The sequence below is a fragment of the Myxocyprinus asiaticus genome, chromosome 37 (assembly GCF_019703515.2).
Source record: "Myxocyprinus asiaticus isolate MX2 ecotype Aquarium Trade chromosome 37, UBuf_Myxa_2, whole genome shotgun sequence".
NCBI lineage: Eukaryota > Metazoa > Chordata > Actinopteri > Cypriniformes > Catostomidae > Myxocyprinus > Myxocyprinus asiaticus.
In genome coordinates, this window is record NC_059380.1 from 9,023,760 (window position 1) to 9,050,959 (window position 27,200).

Consider the following 27,200-nt stretch of genomic DNA (forward strand, 5'->3'; position numbering starts at 1 on the left):
TTTCAAATTACAGGCGATAAGTGCTGGTTTCATCAGATTTAGGCAATAAATTAATAGCTTGTCATATAAATGGCACGTTATGGTAAGGTGTTGTGATCTTTGAATTTGTTATAAAAAATTTTTATTACCACCAAAATAAATACCCACATTTTTAAAGAAGATTAAACAATGCAATTAACTTGCTCAGCAATCAAAAAGCAATAAATTAAGGTAAAGATCATCAGATGTAGTTTTACATTACTTTTATAAGGGATAACCTCTCATTTAAAGTACCACCTGAAACAGGGGGGCAAAAAAAAAAATTAAAAAATAAAAAGCTTAGACCTGAATATTTGCACAGAAACAAAATGACAAAACAGTGCAAAACAAGTACATAGATACTGTACAATATATTATAAAGCAAGAATGTGTGCTAGCAGTATGACAGGCATAGAAGAAAATGTGCATGTCAATATAGGCCTAAATATGCATGTGTATCTGCATTTATGTGTGCAGTAAATAAGCCAATAATTACTGAACATAGTTTCTTCAAATACAGTCAAAAGGTTCTTTATTGAAGAATATTTACAAGTGCTGTATTATTCACATTTAGTCCACAGTGGACAGGCTCAACCAAAGTAGTGAAACTACTGGCATACAATTCGACTCCTGTAAGCGTATACAGCCATTCTGGAAAATGTATAATGAGACATCACTGTTCTGAGACCAATTTTGAGCAAAGCCAGGCAATGGAGCCCTGGATCAACACAAAAGGCTAAACTGTGCACAAACGTGAAACAGCAGAATGATTTCATTAAGGAAAAGGTGGGAGTAAAGAAAGTCATGGAATTTTACATAGTGCTCACATCTGATTACAAAATGCTGGAAAGTATGAGTACAAAACAAACACAAGGACAAGAGAACACTCCTGTCCAAACAGTAGGTTTGGTTTGGTAGTACTAACGTGACTTTTGAGCTCTTCTACTGTACATTCTCATTTGTAACATTTACTTTGCTGCTACTAGTGTTGATTCTAGATCCACTAAACAACTATTGATGATGCTTGTTTATGTGTGACAGCTTTTGACTACCAATGTTCTAAATGCAATTGAGTGAACATGAATCATACAGTTAAAATCGCATGGACAAAATACGGTAGGAATTACAGTGTAAAGATGTTACAGAAAGTGTTACAGACGATGTGTAAAAGTGATGGATAAGTTCAAATCAAGCACTCCCTTTAGTTTTCTGTCAAGGTGAAAACGGCTATATTTACAGTACCAACTTATTAAAACCACGAGACATTTCCCCCTGAATGATATATACAGAGTAACATAATAATACATTAATTAAATTAGCTGTAGCTGCCCTCAAAGGTTCCTAAATATATATATATAAAAAAAAAAACCTTCACAAACAATTAAAAGTAGCATTTTAAATAAACGAAAACACCCCTTTGAATCAGCATCAGCAAAACAACATTTATATGAAATTTATATTTATTGAACTTAAGGAACCTCTAAAAGTCAGTATTATTACAAATTAAAACTGACATTAAAGAGACGTACAACTATTTTCGAGAGTGGAATACTGTAAGCTGCTGTTGATGCAACTATAGAATTTAAATAAAATAATGAATTAAAATAATAATATAATTTTTTGGTTTTTAGCCAAAGAATGACTTCATGTGTACCATATTATAGTGTAACAGGATTATGATTAACTTGCATGTCCATGAATGTTATCTTCAGCATTGTTCAATGTCCAGTTTTTTGTTCTTTTAATGAGAAATTTGTGCCAAGAAAGTAAATCACGAACCATGAATGTCATATTTACGTAACACTTGAAAAGCAGACAAATGGCAACAATAATGACTAAGATAACACAGAGTAATAACTTTGGCAAACCAAGCCACCTTTATCAACTTTTGTTGTACCGCCATATTCAGAAGACCTTTCATCTATAAAAAGTAGAACAATAAGTGAAAGGCAGAATGCTACAATCATTCTGAGGTCAACACATATACAAAACATTATTAATAAAAATAATGATTACATACAGTACAGTCACAAAAATAAAAAAGGTAAACATTTTGCAAGTTCACATGCTGCCATGAAGTAGCAACAACATATTAAAAAAAGGAGATTTTTTTGTTATGTCCAGGATGGAAATTTCACCAATACATCCATGTGTATGTACACCAATGAGGAAATCAAGGCTGATCTTGACAATGTTGTTTGCCTGTGATCAAGAAGTGGCAACTTTAACTGAATGCTGACGTAACCATTGCTCAAGTTTGAGTTTCCATAAGGCAAGCTTCTTGTGGTAAAATGTGTAACACAATCAAAATGTCTCAAAGACTCTCTTGTATTCTACACATCCAGATATCCTTGTAAAAAAGCCTTTTTATACAAAAGAATCGAATGACATTCACTAATTTTATCGCTACTCAGCCATTCAAATAAATACCTTTCATCAAAAAAATCCCACCACCCACAGCCCTGCCCCTTTTGAGCAAAACCTGCTCAGTTATCTGTAATATTTTTGGGAAACGCCTCATCATTGGCTTAATCACAGTCCCGACAAGCCAATGAGAATGAGTGCAGTCAACCCCAGAATTGACGTGCAGAGGGGCTCAAAAGTGGCAGCGGTGTTCTGGACCATCATTCCAGTTCCTGTGGATGAAACAGACCAAAGACTTAAGGGAACAGTTCTCCCAAAAATGATTTCATCATTTATTCACTCTTATGCCATCTTGTATAACTTGTATGACTTTCTGTCTTCTGCAGAACACAAATGAAGGTATTTTAAAGGAGATTTGAGGTGAATATATCCATACAATGCAAGAAAATGGGGTTTAAACTGTGAGAAACAAGTGAGAAACAAACCGATCATAACGCTTCAGAAAACATGGATTAAACTGGAGTCAAACTGATTACTTTTATGCTGCCTTTATGTCCTTTTTGGAGCTTAAAAGTGGTGAACCCCATTGACTTGCGTTGTATGGATATATTCACCTCGTATCTAAATAAAAAATATATTTGTTTGTATTCTGCGGAAGAAAAAAAGTCATGCGAGTTTGAGACAGCATACGGGTGAGTAAATAATGAGAGTTTATCATTTTTGGGTGAACTATTCCTTTCATTTAGTACTTGAATACTAGTCCTAGTGTTGCTTAGACATGCATGCCTATTTTTTGAAGTTTCTAGAGTACTACAAACTGTTCTGCTTTCCAAGTATCATATACCTGAGTCTCGAGACACAATGGTCTCATGGGCTGCTCCATCTCCACCATCACCCCAAGAGCGGATCTCAAGAACCACATAACCATTGTCCTTAGGTAGCGGGAGACTGACGGATGTCTTGCCTTTCTCCAGTATCTTCAAAGCAGAATGTCCTTCGTGCTTGTAAAGGACCTAGCAGAAGAACATATAATATCAATGGTGTTATAAATAAATATTTTGAGGATGAAACAATTTATGCAATTACTAGAAAAGTATAAACTCCCCATGCCTTTATACCACACATGGTATTTAAAATTTTAATTAAATTAAGTTAAAAAGACTTCATTGCATCTAGAGAAATAATAACACTATAAACAGCCAATGTTTTGTCTCTCACAGCCCACTTTCTCATTTGTTTGGGCGTGACACAATATAATACAGTTGAGACTGCGTCTGTTACAATACGGAACACAATTCTGATCCCTTATGCACTGGATGATACGGACAGTTGACAACTGTTATACAATACATGACAGAAAGTTTATCAATCAACATTCAGAACTGCCTGCCCAATTTTTCAGCGGCCCACCGGGAATTCTCCCGGTCCTCCCGACTACGGCCCTGGGTTACACCAACAAAAGTCATTTTTAAGGGCTAGATAAAGAAGTAACAGAAACTTAAAGGGATAGTACACATACAAATTTGCAAATTATGCCATCATTTACTTACCCTCATGTTGTTTCAAACACTGGAACAACCCCCCATGGAACACAAAAGATGTTAGTCTCAGTCACCATTCACTTTCATTGCATCTTTTTTCCATTCAATGAAAGTCAATGGTGAACAAGGCATTCTAACATCCTTCCTAACATCTCCTTTTGTGTTCAACTGAAGAAAGTCATACTGGTTTAGAATGACATGAGGGTGAGTAAATAATGAGAGAATTTAAATGTTTAGGTGAATTATCCCTTTATTTATTACACAATTGCGGGTTACCACTTTTTACAGTATATAAATTCATAGCTAACATCTGGACAAGAGGAACTGAATAATTATTGAAAGAAATTGTTCAAAGGAATTTTCAAAGGTTTTGGAATGTACTGTGAACACTTTTTTTTTCTTTATGTCTATTAAAGTGTCTTTCAGTTTCCCTTTCTTAGTAGACCTAGTTCTGTATTTGATAACAATTCTTATGTCACAAAGTTTCTATGACTGTCAAACAATGATCTCAGATATCAAGAGTGATAAGAGAGAATTTATCTCAGAATCAATAGCAGAGTTAGACAGGTGATTTTCTGACATTTAAGTCACTTGATGTCAAAGTATAATGGAGTTGGCATATGACACGCTTTCTTGATAGCCATCTTGACAAGAGATAACCTCAATTCTGCAGCAGATGTGATATGAGATACACATGCAATTGTTCCCAGTACACCTTTTTACAGAGGTTTAAAGGTTTCTTCATTTGTTTCATAATTTGTTAAAGGGTCCGAATTAAGGTTGGTGGGTTGATTTTGCATAATAGCAACAACACATGTGTCCCCTTCGCATGTGCCCATTTATTAAGTACTTACCTCAGAGGTATGAAATTATATATTTCACCTTTGATCAAAATGACTGAATCTGAGCAAATATTAGAATAACATACAGACAGATGACCCAACACTATCATACATGCAGCCGTAGTGTCAGGTAGCAGCGAATGTCACTCACTTTGTAGCCCAGCACAGCAGACTCATTTTCCAAAGATTTAACATGATCCCATCTCACTGTAACCAAAGAGCCATCGACCTTCCATGAGACGTTCCCTGGAGCACGGTTAGGGGCTAGAAATGAAGAGACGAGCAAAGTAAGTCCAGAAATCACATTGGCTTTCACACTCTTCTCACTTTCAAAGTACTTTCTGGGAATTACAAATTTACATATATTTGAAGTACATGTAGGATTGCTGGTTGAGCAATTTTTAGCCAGTTAACAATTGCTTGGGTCAAAATCCAAGCATTTAATTAGATAACATTTCTATGATTGTAACAGCAATCTACAGATGTAGGTTAAGTGACCAGATCAAGTGACAGTTTATTTCCTTCACAGGGAGGAGGATGAAAATGAAGACAGACAGCTTGGAGCCAACTGCAGAGATGGCGGGTGGACATTACATTTGACAATCGTTATTTAAAACAACTAAAAAAACATTACAATATGAAAGATCAAAAGTCAAAAAAAAAAAAAAAAACTCTCAGAATAAACACAATAATATCAGTTAATACAATGGAAAGAACAGTTAACACTGTTAATAGAGCACAATAGTGCCTGCCCACTATTTTAGCCATCTTGGTTCTGGATGTATTTTTCCCATTCACATAAAACTTTGATTTGAAGCAAAAAATATCTGAAAATATTTAACAAAAAGACAAAAGTAGAAGACTGTGTACTTGCCGTCTTTCATGAGGGAATGAACTACAATTCCATTAAGCATTGCGGATGCAATTGAATTAAAATCAATGGGAAAATACCAAACTATTGCTTTAAGTTGTTGATTAGAAGAATAGAATCAATATATTTTAAATGTAAGTTTATTGCAAAATATTCAGATATATACAAATATATATGTAGTTTGAGAGTGTAGGGAGACCAACTCGATAACGTCATTCACGGTGAGTCATGGAAGTAGGCGGTCGTTGCTGGGCTGATTTGGCACATTTTGATGGCCGCGATTCTCTGATTGGTGGATTGTTTCCCTTCAGGATCATGAGTAGTAAAGTTTTTCAACAGGAGTTCTGCTATTAAACATGACTTCTTTTAAATGAAGTTGAACTAACGTGGACTGATGGCTTCAACAGGGCCACATTCAACGGTAGTAGAATACGGTTGTCAGTCCTGTTTTGAGTGCTTAATACGGTTGTGTTCACACACAGGATGGTTATTTACGAGAGTGACAACCGCATTCTATAACCGAACTGACACCTGCAAATTTTCAGGTCCCACAACCGCATTCTCAGCAAACCTGTGCTGTGTGAACGGAACCGTACTGGACAACTAGTTGTTAGTTACGTCATGTACAGTGAGAGACACGCTTCACTGTACACGCATGTGACTCATGTGTTTCATCTGGGGTTTTATTAACTCACGGAGATGGAGAAATGAGCTGCATGTCATCCAAACTTTCAACCGCTGTCTTCCACTGGCTGCTCACGGGCGCGAGCCACACGAACACAAAAGCTGCGCTCTGCGTGCAGTTAAAAGGCATTCAAAGCCACTGTCGGTTAATTATGATCTGATGGATGAACTCGCACCTCGATTGGACTCATTTATTTAATAACGCGCTGCCAATTGTGATAAGACATGCCGGTGTTACGGACGTTGCTATCTTTTAGTCACTGTCACTATGGTTATAGCTGTAAGAATACGGTTGTGACTTCGGTTGTTAGTTCATACAGACAGCATTCGGACTGCTACTGTAAGCTGATGTATGAACGGGACATTTCAAGACTCACACCTGTAAGTACTGTAAATACGGTTGTCAATCCCAAACACTGACTGTGTGAACGTAGCCCAGAAGCATATACTGTACCATCCATTTACAACCTCAGAGCTAACGGTTGGTCTTTCTTTAAAGGTTTATAAGCTATCGTTAAAAAAATGTATTCCCCTATGGAGAAAATGAGCTGGATTTTTATAGGTGCACTCAGTAACTTTTTAGTGTCATCTTGGACTTACAGTGACACCTAGTGGTGTGGATGCAGCATCATTCAAAATCAGTTTTCAGTTACGGATGCCATTTATTCACAATCAGCCATGATTAATTTATTCCAAGAGTGAAAGTGTCCAATAACAAGATGGTTACTGAGATTAACAAACTTTGTGGTTCTTGGAACAACATTCTTATCAACCAATCACTGCTCTCTCATTTTGTAGGTAGGGGTCGGGATAGGTTTAGAGCTATGATATCTTGATAGGAACTTTGTTCAAGAATCAGCAAAGTATGCTGATCCAGAAACAGGTCTTACTTTTGTGTATGACACTGTGCAAGGCTACCACTCCTCCTGCTGTCCCTAAACTCACAAATTATGGGTTCTTACGGGGTTTTTTGGTGATGACGGTGGTTCTTGGGGAGGGTGGGCCAGTGCCGGCACTGTTGTAGGCCAGTACAGTGACATGATAGAGAGTGTTAGGTCTCAGGCCGGTCACCCGTGCTATGTTCTCCAGTCCTGCCGTTCTGACCCGGTCCGCTGCTGCCTCCCGCTCATGTTGCCGCCAGTAACGGATCTGTAACCAGTGCAAGACAGTAAAGAGGACATTCTCAATCCTGGTACTATGTATTTTTAATAATAAAACAGCGAGTGTGTGATTTCTGTTCTAAAAAATAACAGAATAGTGGATTCTGATGGACAGATTATGGAAATTACTATTCAGTGATGTCAGCCTATTCCTTTAGAATATACAGTAGACTGAATAAAAATACTAAGGTTGATTGCTGGATTGCTGTTGGCTGTAGGCCAGTGACAGGCTTATGTACAATGATAAGGAAAAGACTTCTAAAGACACTTTTTATGTCCTTGTGCCTATTCAATGCTTTAGTCTTATTAGAAATATTATTTAAAAATGTAGTTAAATCATATGTGTCAATTTCATAGAAAGGTAATCTTGGTGTCCATGGTGGTTTCATAAATTCAAAAACATTTTTTTTAGCTTTTCCTACAAAAAAAAAAATAATCTATGTTTATACAGTATATATTAATAACTTCAAAACTGTAAAGTTGTGTAACTACTCAGTAAAAAGTATCAAAATACTTTCTTTGCATGCTGAATAAATGTGCACACAACACACAACTTAATCATTAATTTAATCTTTGCATTTTAATTTAAAGTTTTCAAATGTATTTTTCAAGGTATATATATATATATATATATATATATATATATATATATATATATATATATATATATATATATATATATATATATATTTTTTTTTTTTTTATTACAGAAATCATGCATTTTTTTGTCATGAAAATCAGGACGTTTACTTTCTTAAAATGTGCCTTTTCATTAAAAAACGTGAAAACAGTCATGAGGGTCTAAAGGGTTTCTTTTCTGTTTTATGGGTTTCTTGTCAATTGAAAACAGAATGGCTACCTGCATGTTAGTTACACCACCTGATTTTAATTTAGTGGATAATTGTTTTTTAAATATAAATAATATATATATATATATATATATATTTTTTTTTTTAAAGAAATAATAATCAAAAAGATTATTCAACTTATGTCAACATTTCTACAAGAATTTCAGCTTTTACTGAGACTTATTTTATTTTTTCTGTCTACGGAGGGTTACACCATTTCTAATGTTTTTTTACTTTAAGCGCTAGGAAAAAAGAAAAATGACTTTTTTTCATAAAAAAAATTTTTATTCCCCTTTTCTCCCCAATTTGGAATGCCCAATTCCCACTACTTAGTAGGTCCTCGTGGTGGCGCGGTTACTCACCTCAATCCGAGTGGCGGAGGACAAGTCCCAGTTGCCTCCAATTCTGAGACCGTCAATCTGCGCATTTTATCACGTGGCTCGTTGTGCATGACACTGTGGAGACTCCCAGCGTGTGGAGGCTCATGCTACTCTCCGCGATCCACGCACAACTTACCACGCACCCCACTGAGAGCGAGAACCGCTAATCGCAACCATGCGGAGGTTACCCCATGTGACTCTACCCTCCCTAGCAACCGGGCCAATTTGATTGCTTAGGAGACCTGGCTGGAGTCACTCAGCACACCCTAGATTCGAACTCGTGACTCCAGGGGTGGTAGTCAGCGTCAATACTCACTGAGCTACCCAGGCCACCCTAAGAAAAATGACTTTGAACTCAGAAACTGAAAACATGTTTATAATAGTAGTGCATTCAAGTAATTATATTGTGTGAACTGTATCTGCTTTAAAAGTTACCACCTACATACAAACATAACATTAAAGTAAAGGAGGAATGGTGTCTGTTCTGACCTCATAACCTCGCAGAACTCCGTTAATGTTCAAATGTTGAATGGGGTCCCAGGACACCTGAATCTCAAAAGCAGTCAGAGCAGTGGCGTTAATCCTTCTTGGGGACACGGTGGGCTCTAAGAGAGACCAAAATCAGACTGAAATTATCAGGGACATTGTTAAAAACAAACTTCATTTAGGAATAATTCTATTACTTCTATTCTTTTAGAGGTACTATTTTATTACTGTGACTGGACGAGCTATGTAGATGAAAACCGAATAGGCCTCGTTAGCGTAAATGTGGGCGGTCATTCACCTATTTAATTATCTGTCTGATATCAGAAAGTTGCGGAAGCCATATTTGCAGCTTGGTTTCAATAAATGGATAAACAGAGTTTTTAAATGCCTGCCCTCTGGTTTACACTGTAAGCAATTCCACCCAGAATATAACAGAAAATAACATGAAATTCAAGTAAGTTAAGGAGTTATAAGACAGAAAATATTTGGAAAATCTTTATTGTTTCTCACCCTCTTCCGCAGAGTGCACTACAGCAATCTGGCTGAAAGGACCTTCTCCTTTCTTGTTGTAGGCCTTGATTCTGACCTCAAAGGGACAGTAGGCAGACAGACTCTCATTGCTGTAGACATATCGTGAAGACTCCACATGTGGCACCCTCACCACAGTCCATGTGGGCACGCCTTGTCTTCTGAATGCCAGGATATAGCCAAAGCCATCTCCGTTCTGATACTCCCTCGCCATGGGCTGTAAAATAGTTTTTTGTCTCGTTATGTAATATAAGGTTAGGGTTGTGTTATAAAGTCACATTGATTTAACACATTGCTGCTAAACACAGATTTACATGCATTAAGCAAATCTAATGTCAAATTAAACCAACAGAGCTCCATGACACATACTGTCCATGTTATGATAAGTTCATTACGGTTTCCTCCACCTCCACCAAGTCCACTGGGCGCTACGGTTGGTGCTGCAAGACAAAATACACATCAATTTACAGTGGAATACTTTACTATTGCAAACATATTTCTATGTGAAAACACCAATATTTGGTAATAATTTGTTTCTAAAATCTAATTTCCATTCAAATTAGCAAATTTGCGATGGTTGTCTGACCTGCTTGTTTGGTTCGGACAGGCTGGGAGGGCATGCTTGGTTCTCCACTACCCAGAATGTTGCTGGCAATGACCTGGAACTCATAATCCATCCAAGGTCGAAGATCTGTCAAACGTGCAGACTCGGCATTTCCTTCTATGTTTGCTGGGTCTGGAGGGGCCAGTTATATGTAAAACATTTTATTAGTGATAAAGACATTATCTATAATGCTCTTAAAAAAAATTTTTTTTTTCTTTCTTTCGGGTATTATGCAGCAAATAAAGGGTGTGATTGTAAGACACTTGAGTGGCCCCTAACCTCACCTGTCCTCATCCTCTTCCAGTCAGGAGTCTTCGCAGAGCGGCCCATGATGACATACTTGCCGATAGGACTATGGTTGTCATATCCACGGCTCCATCTTAACTCAACTGATGTGTCATTGACACTTGTCACCACTAAACCTCCAGGAGGGCCTGGTGGGCCTGCAAAAAGAGGGAGTATCTGAACTTTAACTTTCCAAAAAACAAACAAAAAAAATGTTAACAATAGTTTCAATTTTCTAAACTATCAAAATGGTTTAGTTGCAGCTGCTTTCATAAAAAAAATAAAAATACCTGCTGGAAAAAAACCATCTTTAACCATATTAAACTTGGTCTGTTTAAGAGGAATTTTGGGCATTTGTCAGCTGGGCAACCAGACTAGCCAGGCTGGGAAACCAGCTAGACCAGATAAAGACAACGCTAGGAGATCAGTTAGACTAAGCTGGTTTAGTCAGCAGGGCTGTATAAAACAGGTTTATGGGTACCAAATGTATATTTCATGACTCATTTATTATCAAGTTCAGCTTCAATGAAAGAAAATAGAGCTGTAGAGCAGCCAACGGCTGCAGGTCTGTACACTAAGCTTTATTGAATTAAATGAAACACTAAATCAGCCCCCTAAACACTGCTCGGCCTGTTGCTCACCCCTCACAACCAGCTTGGCTGAAGCCACCGCGCTGTCCACCACCGTCTGGGCTGTGCAGGTGTATGTGCCAGCATGACTGAGCTGCCCGTTGACTATCAACAGGTCACCGATTGTCTCTTTCTGCAGAGAGTTACAGAAAGTTGAAACAAGTCAGTATTAGCCCAGTTTAATTTCACAAGAGTGATTATCGTTGTTTTTATTATGCATTTAATCTGTTGAGGTTTCATATTTGGATTTTAAAATGGACTCTGCGGTTAAGTCAAAATTCCATAGCTCACATAAACCAGCAAATAAATAAATAATACAAAATCATATCACAAAATAAAAGGGATTTGCTGTGAAGTAAATCCTATTAATGCTAATCTCAGAGTGTGAGAGGAGCCAGTGCTGGTGTCAAAATATAAAATTCTGATGGGTCCACTAATCTTGCTCATTTTAAACATAAGGCACATAACCAGATTTTCACATCCCCTAGATATGGCTCAGAGCCCTCCTTGAGTTTTAGTCTAAGTAAATCACAAGTCAAAACCCTTGAAGAGCACACCTCTTCTCAACAAGCTGCATGATTTGAGATATCACTAATGTCCACAGCACCTTAGATTAGACCTTAACACTAATTGTGAGTAATTAGAGTGATGCTTGTCTCAGGGTGTTTGGTTAGAAAGCAGGATGATAAATTCATTATTTCTTTTTGATAGCAGAGCCAACGGTCAAGTTATTATAACAACCATGTACGCATGACACAGTTTCACAAACTTATGCCAAGCAGTACAAAATCAAAGCAATAAAACAGATTTAGTGTACTCTGTGCACGGAGCTTTAGTATCCAAAGGCTCTTTCAGCAACTTCAAGAATACATGCTCACCCCCTCCATTCGACGATAGTGTCCATTTGGTGCTTCCAGGTCCAGCAGAACCCCATTGAGATACCAGGTGAAGGTGAGGTCCATAGTAGGGTCATGTGATGCATGGCATTGCAGGGTGGCATTTTCACCTTGATTGATGTCAGAATTAGAGGGCGCTAGTGTGATTTTTGTGGCATCTGTTAAGATAAAATAGATCAACAGGTAAAACATACTTTGAGATGTGATTTAAATTTGCATTTACCTGTACAACAAGCACAGATAATGACCAAAATCAGCTGAATATAAAGAACTGTTTTGAGAGTTTACTGCACATGGAAATAAATAAACCAACACTGCAAACAATCATTATAAATATTTTGTTATTTTAAATGGATAGTTCACCCAAAAATGAAAATTCCCTCATCATTTGCTCACCCTCATGCCAACCCAGATATGCATGAACTTTAATTCTTCTGCGGAACACAGATGAAAATTTTTAGAAGAACATCTCAACTCTGTAGCTCCATTCAATGCAAGTGAATGGTGGCCAGAACGTTAAATCTCCAAACAATCACATATAGACAGCATAGAAACAATCAATAAAACTCTAGTGGTTAAATCTGTCTTCTGAAGTGATTTAATAGAGATACAAATCAATATTTACATCCTTTTTTACTATAAATCTCTAATTTCACTTTCACATCCACATTCTTCTTCTTTTGCTTTTTGGTGATTCACATTTTGGCATATCACCACCTCCTGGTCGGGGCTGGTCAAAGGTGGAGATTTATAGTGAAAATGGACTTAAATATTGATCTGTTTCTCACCCACACCTATCATATGAAAACATGGATTTAACCACTGGAGTCTTAAAGATTACTTTTATGCTGAATTTATGTGTTTTTTTGTTGTTGTTTTTTTTTTTTCAAACCATTCACTTGCATTGAATAGACCAACAGAGCCGAGATATTCTTCTAAAAACCTTCATATGTGTTCTGCAGAAGAAAGAAAGTCCTACACATCTGGGATGGCATGAGGATGAATAAATGATGAGAGAATATTCATTTTTGGGTGAACTATTCCTTTCAGTAAAACAAGATGTTAAGATGTTAAGAGTTGCTTGCAAAGAAATAGAACAAAATTTAGAGAGAAGAAAAACATACACAAACTGTCAGTGGGGTAAGAATTAAGTTATCTTTTTTTTTCTTACCCCATTGGCAAATGTTTTGTTTTACCCATAATAGGATTAACATTGTTCATGACAACACACTCACTGGTGTCAGTTTTCAGTGCCAAACTGATTACCTTACTAAATGAGATAACCTTACTAAATAAAAGGTCAGGTAATCATGTTACCTCTGACAGACAGGTGTCCTGTGCTGTTGGCTTTTCCTAGGTAGTTTTCTGCAAAGCAGGTGTACTTTCCCTCATCTGCACGGCTGATGTTGAAGATCCACAGAACCCCGTCTGGAGTGACTGTTATCCTGGAGAGAGTTCATAACATGCTCTTTTTGAGAGTTTTTAGAAGTGTACTCTAAACACCCTGCATATTTACTGTATATAGGCAAATGCCTTCACCTTAACTCAACAACAAAAGTTATGGGAAGCATTTATTGTCTACCCTAACTATCCACGATTTTATGCTTAGTTGCATTGTTAAATCATAAAGCATGTGCTACAACTGTATTACCTGCTCCTATTGGTCAGTAGCTCTGTGCCACGGCTCCAGAAGAGAGTTGGTTTTGGAGCTGCACGAGGTTTACACTCCATTTTAACCTGTCCTCCACGGGCAGCAGGGATCAGCTTGCGCACTGGATTTAACCTGAAGTCTGGAGCCTGGACTGAAATAGGGCAACAGGACGGGGCAAGCAGGGAGGGAGAGGGGCAACCACACAGTGAGCCATTACAGGAGAGGTTTAATCACAGATCATGCTAGTGCCAGAGTTAAGGCAAAACTAGGTGGATAGAGGAGGATTTGAAGCACGTTAAAGTAGATGAAAGGAGAAATATCTCTAATATTCTATATTCTATATTCTAATCACAATGCTTGCAAAGCAGAACTGTATTAAAACTATCTAAATCATTATTCTTTTGCTGCCTTGTAAACACTGCTATTTCCTTCTAGAGATGTAACTCTATTATTACATAATATACAACATTTAGTTCCGGTCCTCGATTCTGATTGGACGAGAGACGTTTTATGAGTACTGATGGTCTCACACCATCAGCACTCCGACGCGTCGCTGTGTGTATATCACTACGCTTGTGTTCATGCCGTTTTAAACTAAAGGATAAGAGCAATGCAGATGTGTTAAGAGCTACTGTATATCTGTCTCCTTACTAGGGCTGCCCCCTAATAGTTGACCAAATGTTAGTCGATGAAAAGAGTCTTGTTCGACCAAGTTTTGATTGGTCGGTTGGTCGCAAAAAAACTAAAAATACTCCACAGGAAGTGGCGAAGACACACAGTCAGTGATGGACAGAAATGATCGTTTACATGGCTGGTCCATGCGGTAATTAATTATGTCGGGCAGGAAATCCAAATTGTGGGATCATTTTTGAGAGGGTAAAGGATGACCCCAAGAAGGTGACATGCAAACTCAGCAGGCAAACGTTCGCCTATCATTCATCGACCTCAAACATGGCTTATCATTTGAAACATGTAAGAAGCCTAACGTTAGCCACTTTGCATGAACGCTCGCTCTAATGTTAGATAACCTAGATAAATATGCGCTATTAGGCTTATCCAAGTGTTTGTGGGGAGTGGGGAAGCTAAATTAGTACCTCGATTACTGCATGTTTAACTTAATGTGCATTTCTCTCTGTAAATTAACAAAATGTTCAGACACTCTCCTTGCTGGTTTTTCCGACACATTCAGAATCATTACCACTTTTGCCGGTGTCGCTGCGGCTTGCTTCATGCGTGGGTTTGTAAAATGTATATTTGAAAGGCTCATTATTACGGTTTAGTATTTCTCTGTAATGTAGAACAGTGTTAGCAATGTTACTTATAACATTCTTTCTCATCCCTGGAACACAAACCATTTTCTGATGCCCCCCAAAAAATACATATTTAAGTAATTAAATTAATATCATAAACATGCGACAACTAGTTGATTAATGGCTTAAACTAACGACAACTAGTTGACTAGGAAAATATTTTGTCGGAGGCAGCCCTACGCTTTACGTTTATTTTTTTTACATTACGTATTTTAGCCAGCAGGTGGCAGAAAAAGACCATATTTGTGTGTAATATAAGCCAGTTAGGTGACGTGAAGTGAGTCAGCGTCACTCAGTGTTTATATTCAACAGCACTACGTGATCGTTCGTATTACTACTACACTACTAAAGCAAGGAAATAGCTTCAGCATTAAGGCTCATCACAGCTGAGAGACACAACAGACTGATTAATTTCACAAATTAAAGGCGCTTACCTCTTACCGGAGTTTATTGGAGAGGACGTACTGTTCAAAATTGTGGTTTCTATAGTGAAAGACTCTTGCGCATCGGCTACCACGAAATAGGGAGGAATACCCCTGCTTGGATGGCTATTTTTCCACTGAGAAAGCTGATCTTCAGAAAGCTGACAGCATCTCTGCTTGGGAGTGGCAACAGGTGATGGCACACGGTCCATCTCTCTCTGTCTCTCTCTCTCTCTCTCTCTCTCTCTCTCACACACACACACACACACACAGGCAGGGTTGGGGAGTAACGAAATACATGTAACGGGATTATGTATTTAAAATACAAAATATAAGTAACTGTATTCCACTACAGTTACAATTTAAATCACTGGTAATTAGAATACAGTTACATTCAAAAAGTATTTTGATTACTGAAGAGATTACTTTGTATTTTATTGTCATTTGTTTCATTCAATATTTAGTCCTTTCAGATGGAAAAATGTATGATGTGTTACATTCATATGAGCAGACAGAGAAGTATGTTTGAAGTAAGTTTGGAGCAGAAGAAATAGAAATAAACCTTGTGTAAATTATCAGCTTTACGCTAAGCTAAAATGCTATTTCTAGCCATTGTACATGCACGTTACCAGGCACGATCATATTTTTTATCAAGAAAATTCACGTTGGATCATAATTTCTTTTTTTCTAGTAAAACCTTTGATATTAGGGCAAAAATCATATTCTTGATAATCATTTTTATATTGTTTTCCTGTAAAAATATCTAAAAATCCTTAAAACAAGATCAATTTGATTCATCTTGTTTTAGAAACAACACTGCATAAGATATTTAGGTTTTTCAGAGAATGTATTTTTAACGTGTATTTTGTCTTACTGTACTGGCAGAGTTTTTATAGTCAAAACAAGTGAACAAATCTACCAGTGCTGAAGAAGTAATCCAAAGTATTTAGAATATGTTACTGATCTTGAGTAATCTAACGGAATACGTTACAAATTACATTTTACAGCATGTATTCTGTAATCTGTAGTGGAATACATTTCAAAAGTAACCCTCCCAACCCTGCACACACACACACATTCTTGTTTCTCCAATAACTTGTTAGAAACAGCCCAAGCCGTGATACTATTTCTGAAGTGATATTTTTGAATGACTAACGAAGGCTTGGACGCATCATTTGTTTTAAACCAGCAACGACAGATTCTGATCCGTCACGTAAGAAAGTAGTTCCATGCACAAATGCACTTTTTATGACCGTACTCGGTTTTTCCAAATGTTTTTACATTTACTTGTTTATCGAACTGTTGTATATAAGCAATATCACACTCGCAATCGTGCTATATGGCCCTAAATCAGCACTGCTGTGATTTCCTACAGCACTCGACCTGCGGCCGCATCACAGCAGTGTTGATGTAGGGCCATATCACACTCTTGCTTGTGTGATATTGCTTAAATATAATTATACATTTTTGGTAACACTTTACAATAAAGTGTCATTTGTTAACATGAGTTAATGCATTAGGTATCATTAACTAACAATGAACAATATATTTATTACAGCATTTATTAAGCTTTGTTACTGTTAGCTAATAAAATTGTAATTGTAATTAACATTAACAAACATTAATAAATGCTGTAAAAGTGTTGTTCATTGTTGTTTAATGTTAACTAATGTTGTTAACTAATGTTAACAAATGGCACTATTGTAAAGTGTTACCAAATTTGTATATATAGGGCTGTCGAATTACCATATATATTAGTGCAATTAATTATATAAAAAATTACACTTTAAAAAATTTATAAAATTAATAATTCCCCAGATGCGTACTTAAATTCCGTAATAAGTAATGTTTCAACCACTGGAGCAATACAAAAATAAATAATAAAAAAAACCTGCCTTCCGAGACATGCTCGAAGACAGCTGAAATGAGCACAACAAAATACAGGGTTCTCAAGATGCATTTTTTAACATTTCATACTACAGTACATTTAACATGACAAAGCGTTCTAAAAACACAGCCCTTATGACTAGAGCTGCTGAAAGTTAGAGAGCGCAACCAAAGTACTAAGTATTAGTACATAGCACAACAATTAAAAATAGCTCAGATGGAAATAAGCCAATAATAGGGTTATGTTCAAAGTTAAATTAAACAAAGAATGTTTTGACTATTAAGCCACATTTTGTATTGTAGAAATGCTTACACAATATTTGTATATGATATAATGTATTTGAATTATCTGATTTATAATACAGTATTTATAATTTTATTACATACTAAATGATCTTCATTTGGGGGATTTTCTCTGTAAATATTGATGTGATTAATTGCCATTAATTCGATTAATTAATTGGCACATCATGTAATTCAGTTACAAATTTTAACTGATTGACAGCCCTAATTTTATAATTTGGCTTTCATGTTGAAATTCAAGACTGCAGATTTGTGTTTTTGCTCACCTTGAACTCGGAGCTCAGCGTTTGAGTATATAGTGCCGTGTTTGTTTTCGGCCACACACTGATACATCCCTGAATCCTCTAGGGCAAGGTTGCTGATCCTTAATCGGCCATTATTCACTTCGACGCGGTCCTGCACGCAGGCAAGTGTAAAATTAAGAGGTAACACTTTACAATAAGGTTGTATTTATAACCATTAATATACTTACCCTCATTGTACTTCAAACCCGTACACCAAGTTTGACTACGATCCAGCTACAGTTGTGCGAGCGTGTGTGTGCCGTAATCAGTATGGCTGACCTGTTTGCTGAGTGGCTGTCCGTTACGTAGCCAGCGGATGGTGGGTCTTGGTTTGCCAGCAGCGGCGCAGCTCCACTGCAGCTCAGAACTGATCTCCACCTCTGAGTCGCTCATTACCTGCAGCCACTCTGGCTGGGCTAGGGAGCAAGAACACATGCATTCGTATCATTGCTTATCTGCAAAATTTCTACTGAAGTTGAACTAGAGGAAGAAGACTACAGCTTATCTTTTCATATTACGTTAATAAGAGAAGCATAAAACAAAACTATTTATGTATTTTTAGCTTTATTGTATGTCTATCCATTCAATACATTTTTCATTTCATTTTATATTCCATTTGATGTTTTTTCCAAATAGACAAAATTATTTATTACTTTTTCTCATTTTTTTGTGGTATTTATTATATCCCACCACCCATATATTATTAAGCAAATAAAAGAATATCCGATCCCTGATTTTGTTTTCCTGAACTCCACATCAACATTTTATTTTCAATTTTTTCATCATAATGGTGTTTAAATTAATGAATTCATTAAAAATTTTAATCAAATGAAAATATAACAATTAATCTTCAACAGTATTTTTTTTATCAAATTAAGTGCTTATATACAGAACCTCACAGCACAATCCAAAATACAACACTGGAGTTATATCTTGTCAAATAAAGTGCTGCATAACAGAGCATCACAGATGTTAGATATTGCTTAAGTATAATACAATTACTACAGATTTATTAGGGTCCGAGCACCGATGGTACGAGGACCCTATTGTTCTTCTAGGCATTTATTATTTTTTCCCCAAATGAATCGCATTTTTAGGGCCTAAACATACTCGAAAACTCATGAAACTTTGCCAACACATCAGAAGTGGTGAAAATTTACATCTGGTTTGGGTTTCAGAATTAGGTGTGGCAAAATGGCTCGATAGTGGCACCTACAAACATTCAACGATTTGCGCTTTACGCTACGTTTCACCCACACATACGAAAATCGGTACACATATGTAACATGCCAATACCTACAAAAAAGTCTCTTGGACCCCTGCCCTAAACTCAAGAGGAAGTCAGCCATTTTTATTTTTCTCTTCAATTTGTACTCAGTTTTTGCCATTTCCAGGCCTCGTACTTTAACAAACTCCTCCTAGAGATTTCATCAGATCTACTTCATATTTGGTTATTCTAATCTAAAGGCCATGGCGATGCTAAATTATGAAGCTTTTCAGTTTTCACTGCACGGCGTGGCCGTGACGGTCTGACAAATTTCGATGTTTCGCCATGAAACAGGAAGTTGTTATAACTCATACATACAATGTCCAATCTGCCCCAAACTTCACATGTTTGATAATAGTCCCGGCCTGAATACATCTACGTGCCAATATTCAGTTATAGTCATAGTGCCACCTACTGGCAACAGCCAATTCCAGGTCTTGTACTTTAACAAACTCCTCCCAGAGATTTAATCAGATCAACATATATTTAGTCAGTCTTAATCTAAAGGTCTTGGTGATGTTAAATTGCGAAGCTTTTGAGTTTTCATTGAAGGGCATGTCCGTGGCGGCCTGACAAAGTTCAATATGAAACGAGTCACATTTTTGAGGCCTAAACATGCTCGAAAACTCATGAAACTTTGCACACATCTCAAAAGTGGGGAAAATTTACATCTGATACTGGTTTTAGAATTAATTGTGGCAAAATGGCTCAATAGCGCCACCTACAAAATTTCAACAAAGCAGCCCTCACACCACGTTTCACATACACGTATGAAAATCGGTAGGCAAATGTAACATGTCAACACATACAAAAAAGTCTCTTAGAACCATATCATAAACCCAACAGGAAGTCAGCCATTGTGATTTTTCTCTTCAATTTTTTCTCAGTTTTTGCCATTTCCAGACCTCGTACTTTAACGAACTCAGATCAACATCATGTTCGGTCAGTCTAATCTAAAGGGCTTGGCGATGCTAAATTGCAAAGCTTTGGAGTTTTCTTTGAACGGCGTGTCTGTGGCGGCCTGACAAATTTCGATGTTTCGCCATAAAACAGGAAGATGTTATTTATATATAATGTCCAATCTGTTCCAGACTTTACATGTTTTATAAGAGTCCCGGCCTGAACACTTCTATATGCAAATATTCAGTTATAGTCATAGCGCCACCTACTGGCAATGGAAAATGACATGTTTTAAACTGTGATACACTCTTAACAACATTTAAGTGTGTTAACATTAAGGGAGTGACATTCCCCTGGCACGGCAGCCCCAACGTGCACCAGGGTGCGAGGGCCCGTTCATCGCTGCTTGCAGCTTTAATTATTATTATTTGTAGTAGTAGTATTACAGTGAATATTACATAACTTTACAGTAGTGATATATTTCTGTCATACTTTTTTCTTTTTTTTAAATAAATTTAGTTTTTATTTTGACAGAGCTTTTATTTTGAAGTGTTTCACTGTTGTTTTGACCAAGGAGCTCTGACGTTATGATGGCAGCTTCCCAATCGCTATGTGACTCAAAGTGATTATTAAACCACAAAAGGCTGCTTTTTAATTAAATGCATATGAACTCTGTACTGTATGTGCCTCACGTTAAACCTTTTTAAGTTTAAGGTTTAATAAATTTGCACTCTGTTTACTGTCATCTACTACAAACAAAGCATGCAATGCTCATGACGGTGTTTTCCCTGTAAGAGCCAAGGAGGAGCTTTAAAAGGTACAGTATGAGCAGCCGGCATCAGCACAACACTATCTCCAAACATTCACAAGCGCTCGCATTTGAATTGCATGCAAACAATATATTTATCTCATTAAATCGCAGCTTTTGCGGTTAAATAACCTCACTAGGACATAACGTGATTTTAATTGGTAGGATGAATGTTTACGTAATGATATTCGGACGTCACATGGTATTGGTTTTTGGTATCAGAGCATTTTTACCAGTACGAGTACCAGTACATGAGTGTGATATCGGAGTATTGGTATCGGGACATTCCGATGTCCCGATACCAATATATCTCACACATATATATGTATATACATATATCTCACAATTTGATTCCAAATCCATAATGCATACATGCATGGAAGCTTTAAAAAGTAAGGGAATGCTTTTATTGTATTCGGTATATTTAATTTTTTATCTGTTATCTTGATGACTCCTGTCTAGAATATTTGTATCTTTTTACAAGAATAAAAATATGTGTATAGTTAGCATTAAACTCACCACATTCTCTCCAACACCTTGAAGTAGATTGGTTATACTTATAAAAAAAAATCTCATATTTATCATGTTTATTTTCCAAGCATATTCTTGCCAAAATGGAGGTTGTGTGATCATATGTCATTCTTTGAAACTCTGATCCCATTCCCAATCTGTTATTTTGGCAACACTTTAGAATAAGCTTCTATTCATTAACATTAGTTAATTCAATAGGTATCATGAAGAAACAATTAACAATTTACTAATCTAATAACTAATTTAATAACATTTATTAATCTTAGTTAATGTTAGTTAATAAAAATACAGTTGTTCAGTGTTAGTTCATGTTAGTTCATAGGGCATTAACTAATGTTAACTAAGACAAGACAACTTTTGATTTAAAAAAATGTATTAGTATATGGTTTAATTAACATTAGTTAACATAAGTACTGTTTGTTGTTAGTTTATGTTAACTAATGTCGTTAACTAATGTTAACAAATTGAACCTTATTGTAAAGTGTTACCATTATTTTTTTAATCTAATCCTATTTTCAATTTTTATTAAATTGTATTTAATTTCTCAACACCATGTTCTTTTATTCATGAATATTTTATAAACTTGTCCTATTACATTTTCTATTTTATTAGTTTTGTTGACTTTTATTATATACCTCAAAATAGGATGTATGTCATCTAATCCAGTTAACTTCTTATTTGTAAGTATCTATAGAATAATTCCCCAATTAATCCATATTTTAATATTTTTTCTTCAAATGTATTCATCCCTTTTTCATCATATATTTGACAGAACCATACAGTGCAAGTCAAATTTAAATTCCATTGGAACATCATTACCTCTCTATTTTGAAATTAGTGTTTATGGACTTTTTGCCTTTAAGACGACATGAAGTTTACATGATTAATGTTTGGCAAATTTGCACATTTGTCCAATAAAATGCTCAAGAATGGGAATATGCTCTCTCTCTAATACCACCTGCCACTGAATAGTAATAACAAGCAGCAAATCATAGTTCACAGCAGTGACTTACACTAAAGCTTTTTGGTCAATGCACAACATATTGGAGCAAGCGTACTATCCACCAGCCCACGTCTCAAACTCATTACCCTTTTAACATGAACCTGATGTTGTTCTTTCAACGATGGAGCATCTGCTGTCAATACACTGGACAAAGCCAGGGGGAGCACAAAAAAAATTGCCATTACTGAAGTGCAATAGGAAAAGCATATTGTATACAGTCTAAAATTTGCCATGCTCACATCTTTTAGACACTTCCCCTCTTAATCAAACATGTTCATGTTATTTCAGCATTGCACATTTGTGTCTTAATGGCTGGAATTTGCTGACTGGTGCTGACATTATGCCTACCCTGCACAGAGACTCGTCCCTGATGTGTCTCCCGGCCCTCTGAATTATAAACCTCGCACTCATACATGCCCTCATCATCAAAGTTCAGTTCAGGAATGATCAGGATGGGTCCTTCTGCACTGGCTCCAACCTTAGGGGGTAAAACCCCATCCACCTTCCTCCAATGGATTTTACTAATGGGACTAAGCAGGGAAATCAATGAAAGAGGGATTTTAGGGAAAAGTTCTATTTGTATAACTATGGATTATTTTAAGCTTTTGTAGAAGTGTTGATGAAAATCTTGAAAAGTGTTGAGTTGAGGTTGGACTTACTTGCCATAGGCAAAGCATTCCAGCTGTGTGGTCTGTCCCGCTAATGCATACGTCTCAGCGGGAAAACGCACTCGGATGTTTGGTGCAGCTTTCTTTGGGTTTGCTGTGGAACCAGGGAGGAAAAATGGTCACTGAGAGCACTGTATTGAATAAGCAAACAGTAAATAGTCCCTCAGTGGAGACTACTGCTGGGCAACAGTGCCAATTTTTAAGAGAAATACCCAGTTTTCAGTGACAAATCAGAAACATTGGTTGGATGTCTTTAAAATGTAATTCTGACACCATTAGAAACAATACATAGCCAAAAGTATGTGGACACCTGACCCATAAGGCAGATTTTCTCCTGAAAAACTTTAGTCTTAGGAGATGGTATAGCTGTATGCTTAATTTTATGTACCTGTTGGTTATGGGTGCGGCTGAAAAAGCCAAACACTTGAATTAGAAGAGGCTGTCCACATACTTTGGTCATGTAGTCTACTTGTGTTTACTGGCCAAAGCATTTTAAATTGTTTTGTTACATCTGCACAGTGTGGAGTATATGGAGCTTTACACTAACCGTCAGGGTAAACAGTGAGCTGGATGGCTTTACTGAAGATGCTCTTGGTGCTGATGTCCATGTTGATGGTGGTGAAGCAGAAGTAGTTGGCTGTGTCATTGGCTCTTGCGTTAGCTAGGTATAAATTACCCGTCACCTGAGACACAAACCATCTGCCTCCCTCTGGCTGGATGAAGTTGGGAAATTCGTTGATGAACCAGCGGTAGGACAAAGCTAGGTGGCAATAAAATGGACAGAAGATGGAATTGTTATATTTGGATGAAATAACATACTTGGAAGGTTCAAATTCTGACATCATTTAGGCCACTCACCCTCATGTCTTTCCAAACCCATATGACTTGAAAATACAAAAAATTTGTGAAATACAAAAGGAAGAATTTTGAAGGATGTCCTGTTTGCTGTTTGCATACAAAGGCAGTTAATAGTGACTCACTATCATAAAAGTAGTCTATGCGACTCGTAGGTCATATTCAAAATCTTCTAAAGGCATACGATAGGCTTTGGTGAGAAATAACCCCAAATGCAACTTATTTTAAAATCTAGACTTCGCCATAGCTCTCTTTCACACGACAGAAGCTTGTTCACAACGACTCACGCTTAAACCTTGCAAAAGCAAAAACAGCGCAAGCTCTCAGAAGAACAGTGTAAATTCTCACATAAACACAAGAATACATAATAACTTAAATTCTGGGCTCTTTCTCACTTCATCGTGTGCCTTCAGAAGACCTGGAATATGACACACAAGTTGCACTGTATGGAAATTAGTAAACGGAACATCATTAAAGATTCCTCTTTTTGTTTTCCGCAGATGAAAGAAAGTCATACAAGTTTAAAATAACATAAGGGTTAGTAAATAATGAAAAAAAAATTGTTTTTGTGTGAGCTGTTCCTTTAAGAATGACTGCAATGTTTTGCTAACTGATAGTTTGTTGGTCATACCTGGGTAATGAGCAGGTGGTTGACAGGCAAGAAAGGTTCCAGTGCCCTCATGGACAGTTTGAGGGCTTCTACTCTCAGGGGGGAAATCATGGAGGTCTAGAAAGCACATGACAATAATTAACACCAGGGGCATCTCAAAGCATCCAATGGTTCTTCATGCTCGAAACAATCTTCATGGTGATTTGTGCAATTTTCACACTTGGAGAAAGTTAATCATTAGGTTTGTACTCACAGCCAAACTTGAGGTTAGCAACACGGCTAACAATGGTGCCACAGCGGTTGATGGCGAGACACTGGTACGACCCAGCATCTCGCCCATGTTGCGGGTTATTGATCACAAGGTTTCCCGCAACCAGCGTATAGTGTAAATCCTCTCCGAAAGCTACATCTGTGCCATTCACATGCCAACTGGAAGAAACCACAAACAAAATCTAATTTCAGTACCCAGGACACTGTCAAAAGATGATAATGCTGTAATTGTTGGCGAACGTGGACTAAATCTACAGTATATGGAGACAGCATGCCTTACACAGCAAAAATAATTTTCTTTAGCAGTACTTTGTACTTTACGTACATTTATCTGTAGAAGTAAAATTGCATAATACTGTATATTAAGAATTGTTTTCAGAGAATATATCATTAAGTTTATATATTTAAGTTAATTTTTTTCCAAAATGTTTAAACCAAGTTTTGAGAGGTTTATATATATATATATATATATATATAAAATTCGAGATATATTCTCTGAAAACAAGTCTTCTCTTACACAATTTGTTAGAGAATTTATCTTGTTTTAAGGATGTTTACATGTTTTTCCTGAAAACCAAGACAAAAATACTGGAAAATTACAGTTTTCAAAAAAGTACAAGTCATTTTAAGTAAATCAGGTCCTGTTTCATTAGATGAAGCATAAGTGGCAAAAAAAAAAAAAAACGATCTGAGTACCGGTACACAGCAGCAGGGCTGGCGCGAGCCTGGCAGCTCAGGGTCACCTTGCCTTCTGGCATCCCCTCTGGGTAGATCAGACTAGACGGCTGCTCCTCAAACACTGGCCCACTGTCGTGACCTGACACACACACATCTCCACCTGAAAAAAACACATACAAAAAACACACAAGAAAGATTTCATATTCATACCAGGGTTATTATAAATCTTGGATTTTTAATTTCGCTTTTATTTCTATTTTATATTCAATTTGTAATTTAAATTTAGTTTAGTTTTCACACGTTGTCTGTTAGGTTTAGCTTAGTTTTCATTTTCTCAGCGTTTTCTAGTTTCAGTTTAGTTAGTTTTTACTTTAGTTTTAGTATTTTAGGCTGGCAAAGCTAAAGCATTTACTGGTGTCATTTAAAATGTCTAACGTCATTAAATTTCTCAGGACAGCCTTGTGTTAACCTCTACATAGTGGCATTTTCATGTTTAATTAAGGTAAAGTAGATTGTAAATGTTTCAAATTTTATAGTAGAGGGTGAAGATGGGTAAAGTGAGACAGTTAAGCTTGACCTGATGGTCTCCATATGTATTTAATCAAATCATTATTAAACTAATCTTTGGGAAGTAAATGTTTTTTTTTTTTTTTTGTTTTTTTTTAGGTTTAAGGTTGATGATTCTACATAGGATGTGTGGCAGAGCTCATTTCATGACCACAGGTGGGAAAAGCAATGGTAAAGAAAATGACAGAAATTTTAGGTGATAAAAAAGTAAGAATTTGTAATTTGTAGATATTTTCTATAGAATCATTTTTCCTCTGTTCCACTTTACCAACTCTGCCTGCAAAAAATCTAGGATTTGGTCAAAAGAAGGTCTCCAAATGTTCTTCTTCCCAGTATTGAGTATATCTTCATTTTTGATTTTGACTAAGGTAGATGCATCCTAAGTTTTCCATGTTATGTTGAATTTGGATCATAATTAAAAGTGAAAAAAAAAAAAAATAGTTTTAGTTTTCATTAACAATAATAACATTGTTTCATACTTCAGCAAAAATGCTTTCTTTCATACTAGCACTTTTGTTCCCCATTTCAGAAAAGTACTGTGTTGGTACCATGATAGAGCAACTTGATACACAATGTTAATGGATCACTCCTCAATGGGTTTTGAAGGAGTGGTTACCACATTAAATGGAATATATATATATATATATATATATATATATATATATATATATATATATATATATATATATATATAATTTATCTCAAATAGTTGGTAGTGAAGTTTTATCATGTTCAGGTCTTTTGTACTGCCTCTTTTTGTACAGCTGGTGTACTGTGCCAGAGAGACTCTTCTGAGGGCTTTTTGTGCCTAACAACAACAGCATATTTGTACTCAGAGTGGGAGTGTACTCCTAACGGGGAAACTCAGCAGGGGATACAAAGTGTCAGATATAATTTCATGCACTCAGCTATTTTGACAGAAGAGAGGGGAACTGGGGAGATTGAAAACATACAGTAAAGTCTCCAGGTAGCCATGAATGCATCTGACGCATTGTGAATTGGGTCAGATATGAGTTTGGATTATATGGGACTGTGTGTTTGCATTTTTAT

At 36.5% G+C, this 27,200-nt stretch overlaps 1 protein-coding gene across 1 annotated transcript in view; it reads right to left on the reverse strand.

Moving 5' to 3' along the window:
* Nucleotides 1-515: 515 nt before the first annotated feature.
* LOC127428130 (contactin-2-like) overlaps nt 516-27,200 on the reverse strand; it is a 45,470-nt gene continuing 18,785 nt past the window's right edge. The window contains exons 3-23 of the mRNA XM_051676233.1: nt 25,602-25,743; nt 24,889-25,064; nt 24,657-24,752; nt 23,718-23,930; nt 23,162-23,264; nt 22,851-23,032; nt 18,273-18,409; nt 17,976-18,105; nt 13,788-13,938; nt 13,454-13,581; nt 12,119-12,294; nt 11,253-11,373; nt 10,611-10,769; nt 10,309-10,458; nt 10,092-10,162; nt 9,705-9,939; nt 9,198-9,313; nt 7,283-7,469; nt 4,917-5,029; nt 3,227-3,395; nt 516-2,654 (exon numbers count right to left, since the gene is read on the reverse strand). Of these exons, the coding sequence (XP_051532193.1) occupies nt 2,551-2,654; nt 3,227-3,395; nt 4,917-5,029; nt 7,283-7,469; nt 9,198-9,313; nt 9,705-9,939; nt 10,092-10,162; nt 10,309-10,458; nt 10,611-10,769; nt 11,253-11,373; nt 12,119-12,294; nt 13,454-13,581; nt 13,788-13,938; nt 17,976-18,105; nt 18,273-18,409; nt 22,851-23,032; nt 23,162-23,264; nt 23,718-23,930; nt 24,657-24,752; nt 24,889-25,064; nt 25,602-25,743 (3,059 nt within the window). The 3' untranslated portion in view covers nt 516-2,550. The remainder of the gene's footprint in view (nt 2,655-3,226; nt 3,396-4,916; nt 5,030-7,282; nt 7,470-9,197; nt 9,314-9,704; nt 9,940-10,091; nt 10,163-10,308; nt 10,459-10,610; nt 10,770-11,252; nt 11,374-12,118; nt 12,295-13,453; nt 13,582-13,787; nt 13,939-17,975; nt 18,106-18,272; nt 18,410-22,850; nt 23,033-23,161; nt 23,265-23,717; nt 23,931-24,656; nt 24,753-24,888; nt 25,065-25,601; nt 25,744-27,200) is intronic.